We start from the raw sequence: 22,117 nt of genomic DNA, 5'->3' as shown, positions 1-22,117 counted from the left end.
CGCGAGACGGAGCGGGGAAGGGTTGAGATTAGCGCTAGTGAAGGGCAGGGATTCCTCTTCCCGGACCAGCGGTTGGGTGGGTGGGGGAGGAGTCATCTGAGCTGGGAGGAGGGAGGGGCCCCGCCCCGGGCGTCTCTTCTGACCGCACCACTGCGCTGCCAGGTCCTTTTTTCTGTGGGGAGGGTGATGTAGGCGGAGCGTTCGCTTCCGAGCTCGTTTGTCCCTCGCCGCTCGCCGTCCTCCGCCGCCCGGGGAAAGGAGGAGCCTGCGCGGCCCGGGCCCTGCCGAGAAGCCTAGAGGCCGAGGAGCCGGCCTGAGGAGGCGGCGGCGGCGGCGGGGCGGGGCCGGCGGGGACTACCGAACTAGCCGAGCCGAGGCTAGAGGAGCGGAGGGAGTGGGGAGGTCCGGGGTGGGGCCGGGACGAGCGAGGGCAGCCGCCGGCTCAGCTCCGGGAGGCCCGGGCCGGGCCGCCCCGACCCGCGGCCGCCATGAAGAAGGACGTGCGGATCCTGCTGGTGGGAGAGCGTGAGTTCGGGGCCCACTTGGTGTGCGCGTCTCCCGGGGCTCCCTGTGGCTCAGGAGCCCTTCTGCCGGCCCTGTGTCTAACAACCCCCCTCCGGTGGTCTCCGTTCTCTCAGCACCGGACTGCCGGGAACCTCACAATCCTCATCCTGCAGGCCCCACCCAGCTCTCAGGGACCCCTCCACTTTGAGGGTCTTCAGGCCCACCTGCCTCGTCCGTAATTAGTCCTCGACTCCCCTCCAGTTCTTCCCGAGCCTCCCATCTAATGCCCCCCAAGTCCTTCCTGCGGGGCCCTCGACAAGCCCCGCCATTCTCCCTTCTCCCCCAGTCTCTAACGCCCCTGCGTTTCCAGCCCAAGGCCCCCACTCTTCACTCCTTAAGGCCCCCGCTTCCCAGACCCCTCCCCCCAGGTCTCAGCAGGCGCCTCCTCTGGCCTCCGAGCGCCCCGGCTCTTCGGCCCCCTCCTCTGGAGGCGCCCCTCTCCCTCAGCTCTTACCTCTGGGGTCTCCCCTGCTAATTGACTCCGCCGTGTCCTGGGCTGGAGAAGCTCTGGGGGCGGGGGAGGGGAGCGGCGCTCGGCCCGGCCCCCTAGACGGCAAGGTCAGATTTCTATCCTGGGGCGCCTTTCCTATCTGTCTCATGCACCGAAAGGAAGCGATGGAGAATTCTATTTAAGGTATCAGCATTTTTCTACAAAAGACCTCAAGTCGTCTTTCTAGAACTTTGGGCTCTTCTTCTAGCCATAACTTTAGGGAGTAAATACTAAGAGTCCTTTTTAAGGAAATAAACGCTTCCAAATGCCCCCTCCCCCATCTCTGGCACTTTTATACTACATTTTCTCTCATCACCCCGACACTTAAAGTTCTTTTTCGGGACGCCGCCTCGGAGGGCAGGGGAGCCCGGACTTCTCGGGGTCACTCTGCTGGTTAGATTAGCCGCGCTGTAGTAAGAAGAAAGTGGGCAGGAGGGATGGTGTCTGTTCGGAAATCACGGTTACATAGTATTCTCTGACTGGCCGAACCTTGTCTTACTGGAGAGCTGCGACGTTGGCTGTGATAGATTCCCAGAAATCAAGCTTAAAACATCGTGCGTCCCTCCACAGCGGCCTTATTGTCCACGGAGCCATTGTTTCCGAATGAGAAATTGATATTTATGCATCTCCTGGCTCCAATCTTAGTGTTTGGTTTTTCTGTTTGCCAGTCTAGATTTTAGTCTTTTTATTTTACTTTATTTTATTTATTTTATTTTATTTACTATTTTATTTTTGCTGAGGTAATTGGGGTTAAGTGACTTGCCCAGGGTCACACAGCCAGGAAGTGTTAAGTGTCTGAACTGGGTCCTCCTGCTCCACCCTCCTCGCTGCCCCTGTTTTAGTCTTTATTGATAATTATGCGTCAGGCTTTCTATTTTGCATGGACTTTGTTCAGAGTTCAAGGAGCTGCTCTCATATTAAATCTTTGCTAGAGTGTTGAGTGATATGGTGACCGTCAGAAATAATAGATGACCCGTAAAGCCGTAGGCCTATACAGTGATTACTTTTCAAAACATGCTGCTGTTGTTTTTGCTTTGGTTTTGATGACTGATATTTGGTGATGTTTTGAAAAGTTATCAGATAGTATGATAAAGTTGAAAGTGACTTGGGAAAGATATAAATATATAAATGTAAAAATATGTCCAATAAAATGTGTATGGTGTTCAAAGTGAAATTTCTACAGTGCCTTTTATGTATTTTTTTAAATGCAGAAAGCTTGAGGAAGAACCTGAAGGAAAGTAAGGACTTTTTGTTTTTTAAAGTAATTATACAAGTGTGGCATGAGCAACTCCTGAATAGCGCATGACATTCTAAAGAAATGTAATTGTATTTTGTTGAAAGATCTTCTTTCAAATTTTTAATAGCACAAGTGATTATTTCTTAGCTGAGATGATTTTTCAAAACCATACTAGAAACTACATTGAGAATCATAGACCTTAGAAATCAAGGGCTTCTGACATTGTGTTCAGATTACTCTTAGTAACTAGTGTTTCCATAGAATGCCTATCCTCAAGGGATCTTTCCTTTAGAATATTAATTATGAGATGTAGGTATCAGAAATATGTGAATGCCAGAATTTTGTTATGAATGTAGCCGTCATTTCTTCTATTTTATCCTATGATGTCCCTGTCTCTCTTTACTGTTTGGGATTGTATAGCCACAGATTCCCTGAACCGGTGCTTATAGATTCTATCAATATATTTAAAGCCTCAAAATGTTCCATTGATAAGTTAATTTGAGACAATATGCTGATGATCTGCAATTCAATTCAGTTTGTCAAGCATTTATTATGTCTTTATGTATAAGACAGAAAAAGAAGCAGTCCCTAAGTTTGAGTGGGTCCAATGTGTACAAAGATAAGTGAATGTAAAATAATTTGGGGAAGGTGAGAATGTTCACCAGTAGGAGGAGGAGAATTTTTAAGACTTCTTTAAGCAAGTAGTACCTGAGTCAAATCTTGAAAAAAGGTAAAGAATCGGAGCCCTTGGAGGACAGTGGGGAAAGTGTCCAGAATAGAGGATGACTTATTCAAATTCAGAGGCAGCAGAAGGAATCTGAAGTCGGGGGCTACCCAGTAGGCCCCAGTTTGGCAGGAATGTCCAGTGCATAAAGGAGAGTATTGTGATAGAATACAGGGAAGGCAAGTTGGAGTCAGATTGTGGAGGCCCTTAAACTCCAACTCGAAGTTTGCTTTTTATTCTCAAAATAATTGGAAACCACCGAACATTTGCAGACTTTGAGTAGCATGGTTAGATTTGTACTTTAGGAAGCCTTTAGCAGCTATGTAGAATGTGGATTCTAGAAGGAAAGAGGTCATGGGGTATGACCCTAGAGTACAGCTTCTGGGCATGTGGAGATAAAGTCTACCTGACTTGGCATCTGTCTGGATAGGAGAGAAGAGGGAACACTTCACGATGAGTCCAGGGTTTTTAACTTGCCTGACTTTGAGGATATGCAGTTTACAGGTGAGTATTCAAGGGTCTATTTTACATACTCAGATGCTGGATTGGGACTACACCAGGGGTTCTCAAATTACGGCCTGTGGTCCAGATGCAGTCCGCTGAGGATGTTTATGCGGCCACCAGGTTATGGCAAATGGGCTGAGGGGCTGAGACAGAGTGTGAGTTTTTGGTTTTACTATAGTCCGGCCCTCCCACAGTCTGAGGGACAGTGAACTGGCCCCTATTTAAAAAGTTTGAGGACCACTGGACTACACTGTTAAATCAGATTCTTTTTAGGACTTTGAGGTAATACTAGGTAAAGAGAATTTAAACACCTCATGTAGCACACATGACAGTGGACAGAGTGTTGACATTAAGTTCAGATCCAGCCTCAGACACTTAGTAGTTGTAATCCTGTCACTGCCATCTGCCTCAGTTTCCTCAACTGTAAAATGCAGATAGTAATAGCCACTCATTCCCAGAATGCTTGTGAGGAAATAGTGAGATAATGCTTATAAAATGATTTTGCACATCTTTAGATGTTTTGTAAATATTATTATCACTATTGTATTGTTATCAATAGATCCAAAAAACTGGTGGGGGAAACAAAACCACTCTGATAACTTCTTAGAAACTCAGGTCTATATTTTTAAAAAGTGTCCTGTGAGAGGGATGCAGAAAATAATGGTTGGCTCACCATACTGTGGTAAGGGAAATATTTTATTATTGTCAACCTGTTTTTGTTGCACTTCTGGGACCAGTTTTGTTCAAAAAGGCTACAAGATTGCCATGAATGGTTTCAGCCTAGTTTAAGATGAACTCTTTATTAACCTCTGGAAGTGAAAGGCATTTTATACCAGTCAATGCTTGACCTGTTCAAAGTCCAATATTAAGCGATTTTTTTTTTCTGTAGTTTGAAGAGTTTGGGAGTGGGAAGTGGAATTTTATAAAGTAAGATGGCTTCAAAAAGATTGTGAGTCAGGCTGCCATCCATTAATTTTGACACAGACAGCTCCCAACAGAGCCTTGCATTCCCTGCAAAACTGAAGAGATAAGAACGGGACTTTTAACTTGGATAGAATGGTATTAACATTGTTATTAATCATTAATTTGCTGAGAAAGTCAGAACTTTCCTATCAGTATGATACAGAAATTTTAATTGTACATAAGGAGACCATTATTAGCTCCATTTAAAAATATACAAAAATTTATTAGATTTAAAATAAAAGTCAGAGATTTCAAGTATTGTATTTTCTTATAAATTGACTAGAATTTGCATTTAATTAGAGTTGGCTAAATAAACTCTAACAGATGTCTTTGCTGTAATTGAAATAGTTTATCCTGAAAACTTGAATTTAAACCACATAATGTAGATGTAAAATGTAAATAAAAGTCATGCTTTAAACAAATATCATTGTTCTGTTCTTCTGCTGGTTAAGATTTCATCAAGAATGTAGAAATGTCCTTTTCACTTAGTGGAATGTAACTGCTTTTTTACCCCTGTGGTTTAAACTGTCCTTTAGTTACTTTGCTGTAGGAGAAGAGGAAAGCTCTCTCCCAGTTTTCTAAAGTATTCCCCTCAATCATCAAAATGTGATTCTAAGCTTTCTTTAAATCTACTCTCATGAGATTAATCCTGTTAGGATTTGTAAGGCTATTACTCGTTATATCCCATATTTCTTCTCTTCAGCTTTGCATACATGTGATAAATGTGCTTTTCTTTTAGTCTAGCCAGTAAAGTGAAAACATGTCATTTTAAGATATTGGTATTTCACGAATTGACTGTCAGAAAATGCTGTTATAGGAGAAATGGGTCAAATTCCGTCTAGGAAGCCTTTTAAGAAGGTTTTTTTATAAGAGGGTAAGGGAAAGAGGACTTAGGTATGGACTGGTTATGGGCTGTTTTACTAGATGGAATGTCATACTTTTGCAGGTCTTATTTAATTTGTTCTTCATTAGTATGCCATTTAGTCCTTAAACCATACCAGCTGTGATCCTACTGATGAATAGGCTATCTTCCTGACAGATTCTCAGTCTTCCTTCAGATGCAGATGTCAATATTGCCAACTTCTTTTTCCCCATTTGGTTTTCCCTCCTCTAAAAATAAGGGATATTAGTAATGATCTAATTGAGAGGAAAGGGCCCTAGTCATCTAAAATGGAAGTTGTTCTCAGGCAGTTTTTCTGAAAGGTAAACAATATTTACAAAGTAGTTAACTATAATATTTGTTTCCATATGTGCACTTCCAAATTTTTTTTTTTTTAAAAGAGGCAATCCTTTTCCAGAATAACACAAATAGTTTAGGAAGCACCTAGAAAAAACTTAAAATCAGAGATATAGATGAACATGAAGAGTAGGACATCCCAGAGAGATCCACTTAAAACAAGAGCTACTTGTTATCAACAGAAATAGCCAGTGAGGTGCTTAGAGTCAAGGTAATGACTAGGCCAAGAAATACTGTTTTTGTTTCATGGATGGCAATAATTTGATTGCTCCTCAGGACTAGATGTTAAAAAATGTTTGATGAAATGTAGCTTGAATAAGTCTCCATAATTTGCCCTTTAATGATAAATTATGTTTCTCAAGAGTAACCTACTTAGAAACAGTCTCTCAAACTGAACTGTGACATGTTGCACTGAACTGGATATTAAGGTCCTTTTTCCTGTCCTTGAGAATACTTTGGCCTTGCTTTTATAGGTCATTTCATGATATCTGAGGCAATCATTTAACTCTAGATGATTAAGAAATAAGAGGACTGGGCTGTAAAGGGAAATTAGTATTTGCAAGGGAAACCCAGTAAGAACAAATGATTGTTTTTACTTCAGTTTATATAGGGAGTCAGCTAAAATTCATATGTGAGTCAAGTCACTAAATTTTGTATTTTTACTTCTGCAAGAAACTTGAGCATCTGAAGGCTTTCCAATGGTAAAATAATTTAGGTTAAGTAAGAAATTAAATCAATAAAATATGTGCCGAAGGAAGGACTTGTTTTTTTTTTTTCCCTGTACTAAATAATTTTCATTTTTCACAAACAATTATAAATATTCAGGATTTGTATATTTCAGATATTGAGACATTTGTTTTCTTGGTGAATGTGTTTTTATTCTTCTCCCTCTCCATAATAGTATTTTCTTTTTTCCAATTACAGAGAAAGATAGTTTTCAACATTCATTTTTGTAAGATTTTGAGTTCCAAATTTTTTCTCTTTCCTTTTCTTACCTCCCTCTTTTCCAAGATAGCAGGCAATCTGATATAGGTTATACCTGTTCAGTCCATATTTGTTATGTTGTGAAAGAAAAATTAAAACAGAGGAAAAAAAGACATGAGAAAGAAAAAGCAAACAACAGTAAAAAAGTGAAAATAGTGTGTTTCCACTCACATTCAGTCTCCATAGTTCTCCTTCTGGATATAGATGGCATTTTCCATCCCAAATCTTTTGGAATTGAAGAAACCCTGTTAGAGACATTTCAGGTATTAAATTGATTAAAAGAGTTTTTTAATAGGCCTAAACTACGAGCTTATTTTTCTTAATTTCAGATAGAAGTTATTCATTCATGTATGTCAATGATTCTCAAACTATTTGTATTTAGGACCCTTTACACTCTTAAGAATTATTAAGAATCCCTATATATTTCTAAAAGTTATTGAGAACCTCAAAGGACTTTTGGGTTGGTTATATCAGTATTTACTGTATTTTAATTTAAAACTGACATTCAAAACATTTATTTATTTAAAACAACAATAATAAAATATAACATGTTAATGTAAATAACACATTTTTATGAAAAATTACTATTTCCCCCTCCCCAAAAAAATTAGTGAGAATGGCATTATTTTACAAATTTTTGCAAATTTCTCTAAGTCTAGTTTAATTAAAAATAGCTGGATTCTCTTATCTGCTTCTGCATTCAATCTCTTATGATATATTATTTTGGTTGAAATATATGAAGAAAATTCAGACTCATACACATGTAGTTGGGAAAGGAAAGGAAAGGGTTTGGGGGACTTCCATGAATCCTTGAACCACTAGAAGAACTTATGGTTTAAAAAATTGAAATATAGCTATAAAGTTATTAAGTATTGTTTGATTTTAAATCTATTTTATACCATTCATAGCTACAAAGGTAATAAAGGTAGGAGAAAAACACGTGTTGAATCCCAGGTTATTTTTGTTTTTGTTTTTTTTACATATTCTAAACAACTAAACATTCTGTAATATAAATAGCTGCCTTAAAAAAAAAAAAACAAAAAAAAAACAGTCTTTACAAGGCTAGAATTTCTCTAAGTATCCTTCCTCCTGGAGCAGCTAGTTTAGTTCAATGTCTAGAACACAGAACCTGGAGGCAGGAAGGCTCATCTTTGTGAGTTTACATCTGACTTCAGCCATTTTCTGGTGATCCTAGGAAAGTCTTGTTTATCTCAGTATCCTCATCTGTTAAATGAGCTAGAGAAGGAAATGTTGAATCACTGCAATATCTTTGCCAAGTAAACCCCCCAAAAGGACTTGACTGAAAAACAATTGAACATCCTTTTCCCTCCCCCTTCCAGCCAGAGAACCTCCCCTAAAGAAGTTTTTTTTTTTAATTGCCCTGACAAAAAGAGTTTATTACAGATATCTTATGACTTTTCTGCAATCTCTTGTTTAAAGAACAAATTTTAAAAGAATTTTCCAAAACTGTTGTGCAGAAGATTGACATTCTTGGGTTTTAAAAGCCTTATCAGTTGTCTTAAAGAATGGATCATTTGAATTGTTAATATATTGTACCATATCGAATACTAAAAGACAATGTTGATTAAAATCACCTTGTATTTATATAATTTTGTTATATAACTAGACCTCTTTCTGTGGCTGTCTCTTTGTTACTATATATCAAACTTTGAGTAAAAATTTAAAAATATAAGAGAGAAAAATGGGGAGGTTAATACATTTGTAATGCAAATATCTAGGTTTACCTTTCAGCTGTCTTTGCACATTTTAAAGAAACTAACAATTATGATTGTGTTTTTAAATGACCAGAAATATAATTTATGGAGACTTAGTTTTGATCCTTAATTCCAAGAAAATTCATCCATATTTCTATTACCAACTCTTTATTCTCCCTCACTTATCCTCAGTTACCAGATTTTTTCTTTTCTATTTCTACAACATTTCTCACATGCATTCCTTTTTCCCTAGTCACACAACTATCACCTTAGTTCAGAACTGCTAAGGTCTGATTATGTAGCTCCTTGACTCAATAAACTCCAGTTCTTCCCTTTAGCTTCTAAGATAAAATAGAAAATCCTCTTTTTTGCTTATAAAGTAATTCCCAACTTGGCCCAAGTTACTTTTCCTACCTGTTACATATTTCCCTGTTCCTTATCCTTTCCAGTGATCCGCTTAAATGCCTGTTCTTCAGGCATCTCTGTCTTTGCAGTGGAAGCCTTTATGTTTAGAGTTCAATTTCTCCGTAACCTCTGAAGGAGGAGGAGAGTCACTTTTTACATGAAGCCTTTCCTGATTTCTCCAACTGTTAGTGCCCTTCCTAAGTTATCTTGTTATTCTATCTATAGATACATTTAGACATATTGTCTCTTCAGTACAATGTATGCTTTTTGCTAGTAGGAATTGTTTTCATTTGTGTCTTTGTATCCTCAGGGTCTAGAATAGTACCTGGCAGCATAGTAAGCTCTAGAGAAGTGATATTTATTGCTCTAATTTGATTAGGAAATTATAAAACAAAGGTTTATTTTGTAGCAGAAGCACATTTTTACAAAAATACAAACTCGACATCACAAAAATTGACTACTTCAAAGTGGATTATCAACAATCTATGAAGAAAGGCACATTTAAAAACTTTCTGAAAGACTTAACCCTTTTGCTGCTATAATGAGGAGTAGCTGGAACCTTAAGTTCTTTACCTCTCCCCAATTGACCATAGTCAACCTATAATTCCCTGAGATAAGCAGTCACAAAACTCTTCAGCAGTACCACTCATTTTGATCCTCTGGTTTTTTTCTCGTTTCTCTTGATTTGTAATCTGATAGGTTTGTCTATTCCGAAGCTTGCTTATCATATCCTTTAATGCTTGTGTAGACTCCCATGACAATGATTTGTTTAACCATCTAGACTTATATTCAGTTGCTCTTTCTTGTACTAACTGACCTGTTATGACTTTTTGCTATTCAAACTGCCAATATACATAGGATTTCACTGGTATAACTATAGTCAGTTCTTGATTAATATAAATAATGAATTCCTTAAAGTGTTTGCATTATTTAAATTTGTGCTGTAGAGTTCCATTGTAATTGCACTACTTTCCGTATATTTTACATAATCATAGCTTTGAATAGTGAGAATTCAAATACATTCAATTACTTTAGTAATTTATTATTTTCACTAATCAGGACTTAGCAGTATTAGGGGTCTCATAACCTGCTTTATCCTGCTGCTAACTGCTAGGACCCCTTATAATAGGGATAGTTTGGGAATTCTCATATAAGAATGTACTTATGTGCTCTAAAGATACCTCAAGATAATCCCTTGGGGAATCTCCTAGCTAATTTTAGCCCACTGATTTCATTTTGGTGAAAGGACCTATTGGTAATATTGTAGTTTCAGAGCCCATGTAATTTAGTAAAATGGTTGACTTTTTTTTTTTTTTGATGGCTTTTAAGAAGAATGTGAATTTTGTATTTTTAAAAGATAATATTTTCTCTTATGCATTACACCTAATAAATAATTTATCTGTACTTCAAAAGCTTTTGTAAATTGCATCAGTTGCACAGATGGAGCCGATTCTGGGATCACTGAAACTGAAATAAGTAAGCTCTGATGCCTCATCTGAAGGCATGATCCTCTCTCACAGATGGGCCTGTGGGATTAGAGGATACTAGGCCTAATGCTGACACAAAGGGCAGGTTGAGTTGGCTGAAGACTTTGGATCTCTGGAGTCTTTTTTAGAATTAGGTACTATTTTAAAATAAGATCATAAAAAAAAAAGTCATGACAGTTATTTTTAAAATATATTTTGATTAAGTTTTTACAACATCTTTATTTCAAAATACATCATCATTCCTCTCATAAGTATTCTCTTGCTTCTCTCTTTGAATCACTTATGGCTCAGTGATGCTTCTGTCACATTCAGGGACTGCAGTTAAGCCATTTTCCAGTTGTTTTCAAGCAAAGTTGGCAGTCCTGAAGAAATGCTTGTAGTCTCTGTGAAGATCTTGGTATGAATTTTGGTCAAACATGAATTTTTCTTAGTTCACATAGAGCTGGTATGCCCAGTGTTCGTGCAGGTCATCTCAGCACCACAGGGATGTGAGTCATAGATTTGATTCTCTCTGGGGCCTCTGTGGCAGTTTTGTTTCCACTGACACCCAAGAGATTGTAGCTTGTCCGAGGTCATACTGAGAATCGGAGGCCATAGAAGAAAGGCTGCCCTGAGATTCATAGGATCTGAATGTGAAACCTCTGTAACCTTGGGCAAGCCATTTAAGTTTTGGGGGCTTCTGTGCCTCATCTGCAAAGTGGGGACTTCTCTGGAGCCCCAGCTCTAGATCTGTGATCCTGTGATAGAATACATGGCCAAGGTCCTTAGTACCCTTCTTTGTCGAGCCAGGTGGGTTCCACTAAAGGGGTAGAAAAGAAGAAAGTGTTACTAATAGAGACAGATGCAGGAAAAGCTGCAAATGGATGGTGAATCAGTGTGGCACTGTTCTCCAAGAGCTTACTATGTGTTAGGCACTGAGTTATGTGGTAGAGATAGAAAGAAAAAGCAACATTCTCTGCTCTACAATTTAAAGACTGTTGGAGTAGACAACTTTCAGAGAAGGATGTACAAACAGAATTGGTTAAAGATCATTTCAGAGGGAAGACACTAAGGTTAGAGAAGGTTAGAAAAAAACTTGAAGAAGATGAAACTAATTGGGACTTAAGGGAATCCAGGAAGTAGAAATGAGAATTTCAGGCCTGGAGTCAGCCATTGAAAATGGTACAAGTGAGGAGATGGAACATTTTATTCAGCTAACATCAAGAAGGCCTGTGTCATTAAATCAGAGAGTACATGGAGAGGAGGACTAAAGTACAAGGAGACTGAAAAGGTAGAAATGGGGTTAGGTTAATTAAGGGCTTTAAAAGCTAGATAGAGGTAATAGGGAGCTACTAGAGTTTAGTAAAGAAGGTGATAGACCTAATGGCTTTAGAAAATCAATTTGACTGCTAAGTGGAAGATGGATTAAAGTGGGGAGAGACTTGAAGCAGGGAGATCAACTAGTAGGATATTGTAGTAGTTTAAGCACAAAGTGATGAGGGCCTGTAGGAAAAGTTTCCTAATAGGAAAGTTAGGAAGAATGAACATTTTGAGTGGGAAAGGTATGGGTTTGATTTTTGACCTGTTGATGTCTAACCAATTTATAATGTTCTTTACGTATTTGAAGATGTGAGACTGGAAGTCAGGAGAGAGTTTAGAATTTTATAAATAAATCTGAGAATCATCTTTATAGAGACTTTAAATGAATCCATGAGATAATGAAATTATTAAGGAAAACAGTATAAATAGAGAAGAGAGCCCAGGAAAGAACTTTAGGAGGCACCCATGTTTAGGGGGTGTTCCTTAGCTGAAGGTCTAGCAAAAGAGACTGAAAAATGAGCCAGTAGGATAGAAGAACTGGGAGAAAGTAGTGTCCTGAAAACCCAGAAAGAATAGGATCTCAAAGAGAAGAAGGTGATTGACAGTGCAGAACATCAATTGAGAGAGTTCGTTGGTAACTTGGGAGATAGCAGCAGTTTTGGTTAAATAATCAAATTGGAAACCAGATTACAAAAAAGAGTGAGAGGAAAGGAAATGGAAGCTGATTGTAGATGACTTTCTCAAGAAAACATTAAATAGATGGATGGGAGGAGAGATGATACAAGATAATAACTAGTGAGGATGGAATATGCAAGTGGGGATATTTTGAAGATGGAGGAAATGTAACTATTTATAGGCATTAAACAGGAAGCAGAGATTGAAGGTTATTGAGAGAATAGGATAATTGGTGGGGGCAGTCTGCTGGAGAAGATGGGGTGGAATGCAGTTTCTTGAGCATGTAGTGGGTTTTACTTGGCAAGAAGGACCAGCTCTGGTGAAAAAGGGTGAAGGGGGATATAATAGCAGAATGTGTCTGAGTGATGCTGAGATGAAGAGCAATGAAGTAGCTCTGGGAAAATGGCATCAAATTTTTTCATTAAAATATGAAATAAGATTCTCAATTGAGAAGATGAGGGAGGAGAAACTATGGGAAGTTTAAAGAGATACTGAAAATCTCTGAGGTGAGTGGAATAAGTGAATTGATTATGTTATTATGAAATATAGTCTAGTGGTCAAAGGCAAGCAGTAAGTTCTCATCTCTAAAATGGCACTAAAAAATACTTGTAATATATTCCTTATAGGGAATTGTGAGGAATCAAATGAAATAAGGTGCATAAAAATAGGACTGTATGTTCAAAATTGAAGACACTAGAGTGGTTTTCCATTTCCTTCTCCAAATCATTTTACAGATCCCAGCAGGGTTAAATGACTTGTTCAGAGTCATACCATTAGTAAATGTCTGAGGCTAGATTTGAACTCAAGAAAATGACTCTAAGACCAGCAGTAAGAGAGTAAAGGAAGAGAAAGAAGGAAAAGTGTCAGCCTTAATGAAGTATCTTTATTATATTCTTGTTTACTGTGCCTAATGTGATCTTATATGACCTTAGTTCTTGTAGTCTTAATACAAACAACGCACTTCTTGTCCTTAGAATTATAATTAGACCAGTAGTGCCCCACAATGAATTAGATAAGAAGGTCTCTTTCTCTGAGGTAGTGACTGAAACTCCTGATCCTGTGTAGTACTTAAAGAACTCATGCTGAAGGGAAGAGGGAGGTCATTCACAGTTGCAACTGTTATTCTATCAGATGGATTCTAAAGCCTTACCATAAAAATACTCTGTAGTAGCAGTCCAGACTCAGGGCTACCACAGTTTACAATTTTAGCAAACTGAAGAAGCCAAAGCTGTAAGAATGATGATGGGTGGAATGGGGGAGATGGAGAAGGAAATCTTTAATGCCTTTTTTCATTTTCTCCACTTTCCTGCCTTTAATATCTCTTTTCATCCCATAATCACTCTTTTTTTTTTTAATAGTTTTTTATTGACAGAACATATGCATGGGTAATTTTTGCAACATTGTCCCTTGTACTCACTTCTATTCCAACTTTTCCCTTCCCTCCGTCTACCCCCTCCCCTAGATGGCAGGAAGTCTCATACATGTTAAACATATTAAAGTATATCCTAGATACAATATATGTGTGCAGATCCATATAGTTCTCTTGTTGCACGAGAAAAATCAGATTCAGAAGGTAAAAACCTGAGAAGAAAAACAAAAATGCAAGTAGTCCACATTAATTTCCCAGTGTTCCTTCTCTGGGTGTAGTTGATTCTGTCCATTATTGATCAATTGGAACTACATTAGATCTTCTCTTTGTTGAAGATATCCCCTTCCATCAGAATACATCCTCATACAGTATTGTCATTGAAGTGTATAATGATATCCTGGTTCTCCTCATTTCATTTAGCATTAGTTCACGTAAGTCTCTCCAAGCCTCTCTATATTCATCCTGTTGGTCATTTCTTGCAGAACAATAATATTCCATAACATTCATATGCCACAATTTACCCAACCACTCTCCAATTGATGGACATCCATTCATTTTCCAGTTTCTAGCCACTACAAAAAGAGCTGCCACAAACATTTTGGCACATATAGGTCCCTTTCCCTTCTTTAGTATTTCCTTTGGATATAAGCCCAGTAGGAACACTGCTGGGTCAAAGGGTATGCACAGTTTGATAACTTTTTGAGCATAATTCCAAATTGCTCTCCAGAATGGTTAGATTCCACCAACAGTGCATCAGTGTCCCAGTTTTCCTGCATCCCCTCCGACATTTGTCACTCTCTTTTCCTGCCATCTTAGCCAATCTGACAGGTGTATAGTGGTATCTTAGAGTTGTCTTAATTTGCATTTCTCTGATCAATAGTGATTTTGAACACCCTTTCATATGAGTAGAAATAGTTTCAATTTCATCATCTGAAAAATTGTTCATATCCTTTGACCATTTATCAATTGGAGAATGGCTTGATTTCTTATAAATTAGAGTCAATTTTCTATATATTTTGGAAATGAGGCCTTTATCAGAACTTTTAACTGTAAAAATATTTTCCTAGTTTATTGCTTCCTTTTAATCTTGTCTGAATTAGTTTTGTTTGTACAATTTTATATAATCAAAATTTTCTATTTTGTGATCAATAATGATCCCTAGTTCTTCTTTGGTCATAAATTCCTTCCTCCTCCACAAGTCTGAGAGGTAAAATATCCTATGTTGCTCTAATTTATTTATAATCTCATTCTTTATGCCTAAATCATGAACCCATTTTAATCTTATCTTGGTGTATAGTGTTAAGTGTGGGTCCGTGCCTAGTTTCTGCCATATTAATTTCCAGTTTTCCCAGCAGTTTTTGTCAGACAGTAAATTCTTATCCCCAAAATTGGGATCTTTGCATCCCATAGGCACTCTTGTTGAATGGGTGGTCTTATTTCATAGCATCTCAAAGTACTGTGAGAACCAAAAAGGACTCAATGAGCAAGAACACAAACAGAAAGAAGGTTGAGAAGAGGAAGGGAGGGAAGATAGGGAGAAAAAGCCAATTACAGATTTGTAAGTTATTTTTATTTAGTTAGGCAGTAGGTATCAGATTATTTATTATTTGAAATACTTATTACTAATTTCACTAATTAGTCATTGTTAAGAAGTAATGCATTTTTTTGTTTGTTTGTTTTTTCCTTAAATATTAGGGCTTCTGGCTCTTCACAGCAGTTCTTTGAGCACATCTCTTGAATTGCAGGGGATCTGTAGTCAGAGGAAATGGAGTTTAGGACTATAGTTGACCCATTGATTGGTCCCTTGCTATTGGTTGACAAATGGTGCTGTGTTGGGCATGCAGTGGCAAAAAGGAAGCAATCTTTGCCTTCAAAGAGCTTGCATTCCACTGGGTTGATGGGGAGAAGAAATACCGCTCACTACTGCATTCCTCAGCTTCTGATTCTCCAGTATAAAGTGCCCTCATAAGGAATTTCATCTTTAGTTATAGTGATCATATGTTCAGAAAACTAAATGGCACACATTTTCAACTGAGATTCTGACTTGTAGATTTTCTTTCTAATTTCCAGCATAAAGTTTTAAAATTTATTGAGAATTTTTTTTCATATTTAGTTCTCTTCTTTGGTAAAGCTTTTCCCGATTATTCTAGTTAGAAGTGATTGTTTATTCTTTAGATAACATTTGCTTGTACATTCATCATGTTTGCACTATTTTGGTTTTTTGTAAATGAGACTTGTACTTGGCACACTGGCTGATAACCTGTGTATCCAGGCACTTAAATGCTTATGTTGATAGTCTAGCTCTGTAAAATGTAAAGGAACCACCACAACGAGGCAATGTCATGAAGGTGAATAGGGTGCTGTCTATAGACTTGAATTCAAATCCTGTCAATTACACTAACTGTGTTGTGATGATTGCTTTGTGTAACCTCCCTGAACCTCAGTTTTTCTGTAAAATGGAGTTGGACCAGAGAAATTAGAAGGTTTCTCAGGTCTATGACCCTTTATCTTATCACTTTCTTATTTATCTTAGAGTTTAACATAGTGCTCTACAAACTTAGGCACTTAATAAATGTTGAATTATATTGAGCTAATAACTCTCCTTTTGTTTCCTGATTTTAAAAAATACCTACTCACTCTTAATTGCTTAATAGATCTTAATAGTGTATTGTAGATATAAGTATTCAGCAAGTATTTTAGTGCATTTTCTGTTTAAGGGACTGGTGTAAAAATAGGTGGATGTGACTTAGACCCTCTTTTTAAGAAGCTTCATTGTCAGGGAAGAAAAAAATGGGCATGTAAATAACTAGAATACAAAATATCTTCAACAGAAGTCTGGGTAAAGAGCAGTGAGAGATTTCAGAAGTGAAAGATATTGCTTTTACCTGGAGGTTGGATGGAAGTGGGGTCAGGAAGACATTATGGAGAGAGTGGCATCTTTGTTGGCCCTTGAAGGAAGGGAGGGACTTCCACAGATAGAAATTGGAGAGGAACCCATAGTGAACAGGATGATAGAGGCAACAGAAAAAGAATGAGGATGCAGAACAATCCAGTTTGGATGGGATGCAGAATGTGGAAATAGGTGCCGTTAAGGCTGGAAAACTATACTAGGGTGAGAGTAGGAGGCCTTGAATGGCAAGATCAAGAGATGATATTTTATTTGGAAGGCAGTAGGGAGTCACATGTAGAAAAGAAAAGTGATATAATCTGCTGAGCCGTATTGTAGATGATTTAGAGAGCTTTTCTTTTCTTAGAAGTAGTAAGGTTGAATAGGAAACTATTAAAATAGTTTTAAGTGAGAAGAGGTAAAGGCCTAAAGAATTACTGCTGTGACTAGAAATGGATAGGTCTAAAGGTTCCAGAAATAATATCAGCTGAGACTGGAAGGTCACTGAATTTTGTAAAAAAAATAAGTAAATAAATAAAATCTGATCAATTTCTTTCATCTTTCTGGGCCTCAGTTTTCTTATCTGTAAAATAGAGGATGTAGATTAGATAAATACCTTCTAACTTATTTTCCAGCCCCAGTTTTTTGATCCTGTGGATTTAGGAACAAGGAAGCATCAAAAACAATTGTGAAGTTATTAATCTGGATCACTGAGAGGAGGACAGATTTTTGGGGAGAAGCCGGGGAGTTTAGTATTAGATATTCCAGAGGGATATTCTTGTAGAAGTATACTGCAGGCAGTGAAAGATAATAGGACTAAAGCTCTGACAGAGGTTGTGGGCAGAAATGGAACTATTTAACATCTGAAGACGTGAGAAAATGAAATCATGGAAAGAGATTATAGAGTGAAAAAAGAATAGGGCTAAGGACAGAAACTTGGGGGATACAGTGGAGCAAGAAGGAAGAGGGGCTGGTGAAAGGGACAGAGTTGTGAACCTTGAGGGTGCTAGAGTGTAGAGGTCAAGGGAGGGAGAGTCTCATGAAGCAGAGACTAAGTAGTACAGGGTCCCGTGCTGAAGAAAGGTTAAGGTAGATGATGCCGTTGAATTCCAGGTTAAGCAGTGTAGGCGGTGAGTATACATCCTTTTCTAGAAGTGAGCAGTAAGTGAATCAGGGATGATAATTATAGGGACAATAAAGTCAAGGAGGAGGTGTTTTTGTTTAATTAGTTATTTAGTTTTAGTTTAGTTTAGTTTTGTTTAGTTTAGTTTGTTTAGTTTTGTTTAATTTAGGAAAGGGGGGGGCTTGAATAGGTTGAAGAAAAGGAGTCAATAGAAAGGAGCAATGAAGAGACATGTGCTAGTAGATGAAATATTTAATGGAGCAAAATAGTGAAGAAAACATGGATGAAATCATAAAATCAGTTAGTCATGTTCTAATGTAAAATAGAAGCCGCTAGTGCTAGACAGGGCCCAGAAAAGCCTCTTAGTCAAGATAAGGTAGGAAGGGAGGTGAAACCAGAGTAAATGTAGACTGGAAGTATAGAGAGAAATTAAAGGACCATGGATCATGAACAGGGTAAAGAACAGACATGAAGGGAAGAAGAGAAGTGTGATAGAGAAATTTCCAGAATCTTGTATTTCTACAGAATTAATACTCTTAAAGTGTGATTGCTCATTTTATTACATGTAGCACTTAAAATGTTCTATTCACATAAGGATTCTTTCTTTTCACAGCCAGAGTTGGGAAGACATCGCTGATCATGTCTCTGGTTAGTGAAGAATTCCCAGAAGAGGTAAAGCATCCTGATTTTTCTTTTAAGATCTTATTTCTACTGAGATTAAATTTTGCTGAGACTTTGTTCAGGTTGAGGTAAAATGAAATATATATTGATTTTTTTAAATTTTGGTTTACTTCATTTTGAACAGCATGATATATATATCTATATCTATATCTATATCTATATCTATATATATATTTTTTAAGAGTGATGGTTATCTTTAAAATGTAACTTTTAGTACAGCCCTTGTTTCTGGGTATAAGATTTTGAGTAGGACAACTTAACATCTTATAAGCCAGTTTTTCTGTTTGTCAAATGAGAATATTAATACCTGTTTTGCCTATCTCACCAGGTTATGGTAAAAATGAGGAAATAATGTCCGTTAGAAAATTTTAAGTATGAAAACAGATGTAGGAAGTAGTGATATTGATGATTTGTGGGGTTTTTTTTCCCCTAAAGAGTCTGTGATTTAATCGTTGTAGATACTGTTCATTTACACACTTCTCAACTTCTCCACATCTTAATAGAAAGCTTTCATGAATTGTTATGGCCAAAAAGTCCATCATTTGATAGATAGCTATTTGGTAGTGTGCCTCACTTAACTGTGTGTTGGTCCTTTTTTGATAAACACATAGTACAACCCATTGCTAGATCTGAATGTTTCTGTTGTAGCCTTTGAAAATCCAGTGTTGCCTCCACACCATGAGAAGAGGGCTATATAGTGTGTAGTTGTTTGAATTTAGTTTCTGGTCTCTAGTACCTCCAGCCAAAGTCTTGTGTGGCTCAGGGAAGTGGAAGAAGCTGGGTAGGAGTATGACTCTGCAATGTTATTGTGGTTCTTCTCTAAGCCCCTTAGAATCCATGACACATTTCAGCCTCAGCCTCTGTACACCTGCTGTAACGTGTACTTTTTTGAATCAGAATATAACATGAAGCATCTTCATTAGTAAGTTGAGAAGGAAACTTTATTTTAAAATTTGAGTTTTATTTTGTTGCTTTTTATAATACAAAAAGTCATATGAGGTATGACTGTTGAGTCATGAGCTGCATTTTCATGTTTCTCTCAGCAGCAGTCCCATTGCTTGATGATATATCTAATATGTGAATGCCTTTTTAAATAATTACAATTTTTCCTTCAGTTACATATAAAAACATTTTTTATCATTTGTTTTTAAAAGTTTGAGTTCCAAATCTCTCGCTTCATCCCTTCCCACAAGCAATTTGATATAGATTAACCATGTGTAGTCATGCAAAACATTTCCATAATGGTCATGTTGTAGAGGAAATCATAAACTAAAGAAAAAATCCTGAAAAGTTTTTTTAAAAATGCTTCAATATGTATTCAGACACCAGTTTTCATCATTAAGCCCTTCAGAGTTACTGTATTGCTGAGAACAGCTAGGTCATTCACAGCTGATCATCTTATGGTATTGCTATTACTTTATACATAGTACGTGTAACTTTGCATTAGATTACAAAGTCTTTCCAGGTTTTTCTGAAAACATCTTGTTCTTCATTTCTCATAGCACAGTAGTATTCCATTATTATCACATGCCATGGTTTATTCAGTCATTCCCCACTTGAGGAGCATCCCCTCAATTTCCAATTCTTTGCCTCCAGAACAGACCTGTTATAAATATATTTTTTTCTATATAGGTCCTTTTCCTTTTTTCTTTTTAAATTTTTTGTTCTCTTTTAAGATACAGACCCAATAGTGGTATTGCTAGGTTACAGGTTAGGCAGGGTTTTATGGCTCTTTGGGCATAGTTAGGTGACTGTTCTTTGAGGTGATTTAACCTAGCAAGACTCTATTCACATTTGGAATTTTAGAAATTGAAAGTAATATATGGGAACACGTATTACTTGTAAGTAAAAAACCCCAAAGATTTACATATTTTTAAGTTAAATTGATGAACTTAATTGTGAGAACATAAACAAACTGAGTCTTTGAGCAGATAATGTGGCTTGAGTGTGTACAGGCCTACCCAGAGTTCATTTTGGGGATTCCTTATATCAGCATGACCCTTTGTATGTGTAATAAAATAAAGAGCTTCACAGTTCTCATATTAATCCATATTTATAATTGGCATCCTAAGAAGTGTTCTTATTGTATATACATATCATAAATGGAAATGTGATCTTTATAAAAAATGCACATTCTGCTAAGTGCATCTTATGTTTATTTGAATCTTTAGAGAAGCCTAGAAATAAGCAGTGACCCTGGCTAAATCTCCCTTCCCAGCTTGTTTCCTCAAGTGTAAAGGAGAGGATTGGCATTGATGGCCCCAGGGTCCCTTCCAGCTCTAACTCTGTGATTCAGTTACTCTTTGAAAATTCACCTGTGATGTTGCCTATTGATACCTGTAAAACAAGCAAACAGATCCCAGCATTGATAAACAAGTTTTGATTGTTTTTCTCTGAAGTATTTTCCTTTTCAATGTTTGCAAACTAAGGTTCCTCCACGGGCAGAAGAAATAACCATTCCAGCTGATGTTACACCTGAGAGAGTTCCAACGCACATAGTCGATTACTCAGGTAATGAATCTGCCATCAGTAAGATTGGTTTTCTTCTGTACACTAATACTAACTGAGCAACTAATGAAGGGAGGGCTGTCAGAAGCTCTGGGCAAGGTCCCTGCCTTCTAGAAACAGATGATCCTCTGACCTAAACCATTTATCAGCTTGAAGGACAATAAGTAAGGGCCACATTGAAGTTCAGTTTGCCTGAGTTGATTTAGGGTGTTTATAAAATGAAGTCCCAAGTTTGTCCTACTTTGTGGTACTGTATATGATGAATGCCAGGTTGAGCCTTGGTTCGGAATTCGTTACTTTGTCAATCTGCTTCCCAATGGACACTATGGTATCTGGACCAACTTAAAATCATGTTTGCACTTTTATCTGAAATTTTATGTATGTCACTGCTCTCTTTTAGTCATTTTGACACTTGTCTTTGGGCTGGTTCCACTTAATGCTTAAGAACCACTTCTGTGCCTGTATTAGGACAGTAACATTCTTAAAATTACTTACATTCATTTACTAAAACTCTTATTAATGTTTTTATTTTATGTCTCTGGGATTCATATTTCTCCCTCCTTGCCTTGCCCCACCCCCACTTCCATTTGAGGAGTGCTAAGGATCGAATGGATTGACAGTAGAGGAAACAATTTCTTAATCTCGAGCTTAGAACTTTGAAATCAATTGGTCTGTAACAGGCTCAGAGAGGAGGTTGATATAATGGATTTTTTTCTGTGCAAACAATCTTACAGCCAATATGCTGAAGATAAAGTTAATGTAAAGTTATTTGAATTGTTTTATGTTTATGGGGAATGAAAACTGGATTTGGAGATCTGGGTTTTAATTTTGTGTCTGCTTCTTACTCTCTATATGGCCTTAGACAAATTAATCTATTTGGGTTGGGTTTCTTTCTCTTTAATATAAGGAGTTTGGACAGGATAGATTCAAAGGACTATTCTTACTAAAATCTCTTTTATTAATTAATTTTATTAATTAAAATCTCTTATATTAATGTGTGGAATTCTAGAATTATATTTGTTCCCTCTCTAGTTTTCTGGAGAGGACATAGAATGGACAGGACTGTGGTCTCTAGGGTCTCTTGTCTTTGTCTATGGCACTAGTTGAAAGCTTCTATGATTAACTTGGTATGTAAAAATTAAGATGCAGCATAGCGTATCGAATAGAAGGCTACCCTGGGGAGTTGAGAAGCTCTGGATTCAAGAGCTGCCACCTTTGTGACCACAGCCAAGTAACTTATTCTTTCTGTGTCTCAGGAAGCTCCC

At 37.5% G+C, this 22,117-nt stretch overlaps 1 protein-coding gene across 5 annotated transcripts in view; it reads left to right on the top strand.

Moving 5' to 3' along the window:
* The first annotated feature begins 377 nt into the window (after positions 1-377).
* The window catches only part of RHOT1 (ras homolog family member T1), a 66,280-nt gene continuing 44,540 nt past the window's right edge, over positions 378-22,117 (top strand). For 2 of the 5 annotated variants that reach the window (XM_074263623.1, XM_074263620.1), the window contains exons 1-3: positions 379-525; positions 18,277-18,335; positions 20,774-20,855. In XM_074263623.1, coding sequence (XP_074119724.1) covers positions 489-525; positions 18,277-18,335; positions 20,774-20,855 — 178 coding nt within the window. In that variant the 5' untranslated portion in view covers positions 379-488. Of the gene's footprint in view, positions 526-18,276; positions 18,336-20,773; positions 20,856-22,117 lie in introns of those variants that run through there. The other 3 variants (XM_074263624.1, XM_074263621.1, XM_074263622.1) reach the window with 3 other exon arrangements.

The sequence above is a fragment of the Sminthopsis crassicaudata genome, chromosome 4 (genome assembly GCF_048593235.1).
Source record: "Sminthopsis crassicaudata isolate SCR6 chromosome 4, ASM4859323v1, whole genome shotgun sequence".
Taxonomy (NCBI): domain Eukaryota; kingdom Metazoa; phylum Chordata; class Mammalia; order Dasyuromorphia; family Dasyuridae; genus Sminthopsis; species Sminthopsis crassicaudata.
The sequence above is the reverse complement of the archived record's forward strand: the minus strand, read 5'-3'. Positions and strand labels throughout refer to the sequence as shown.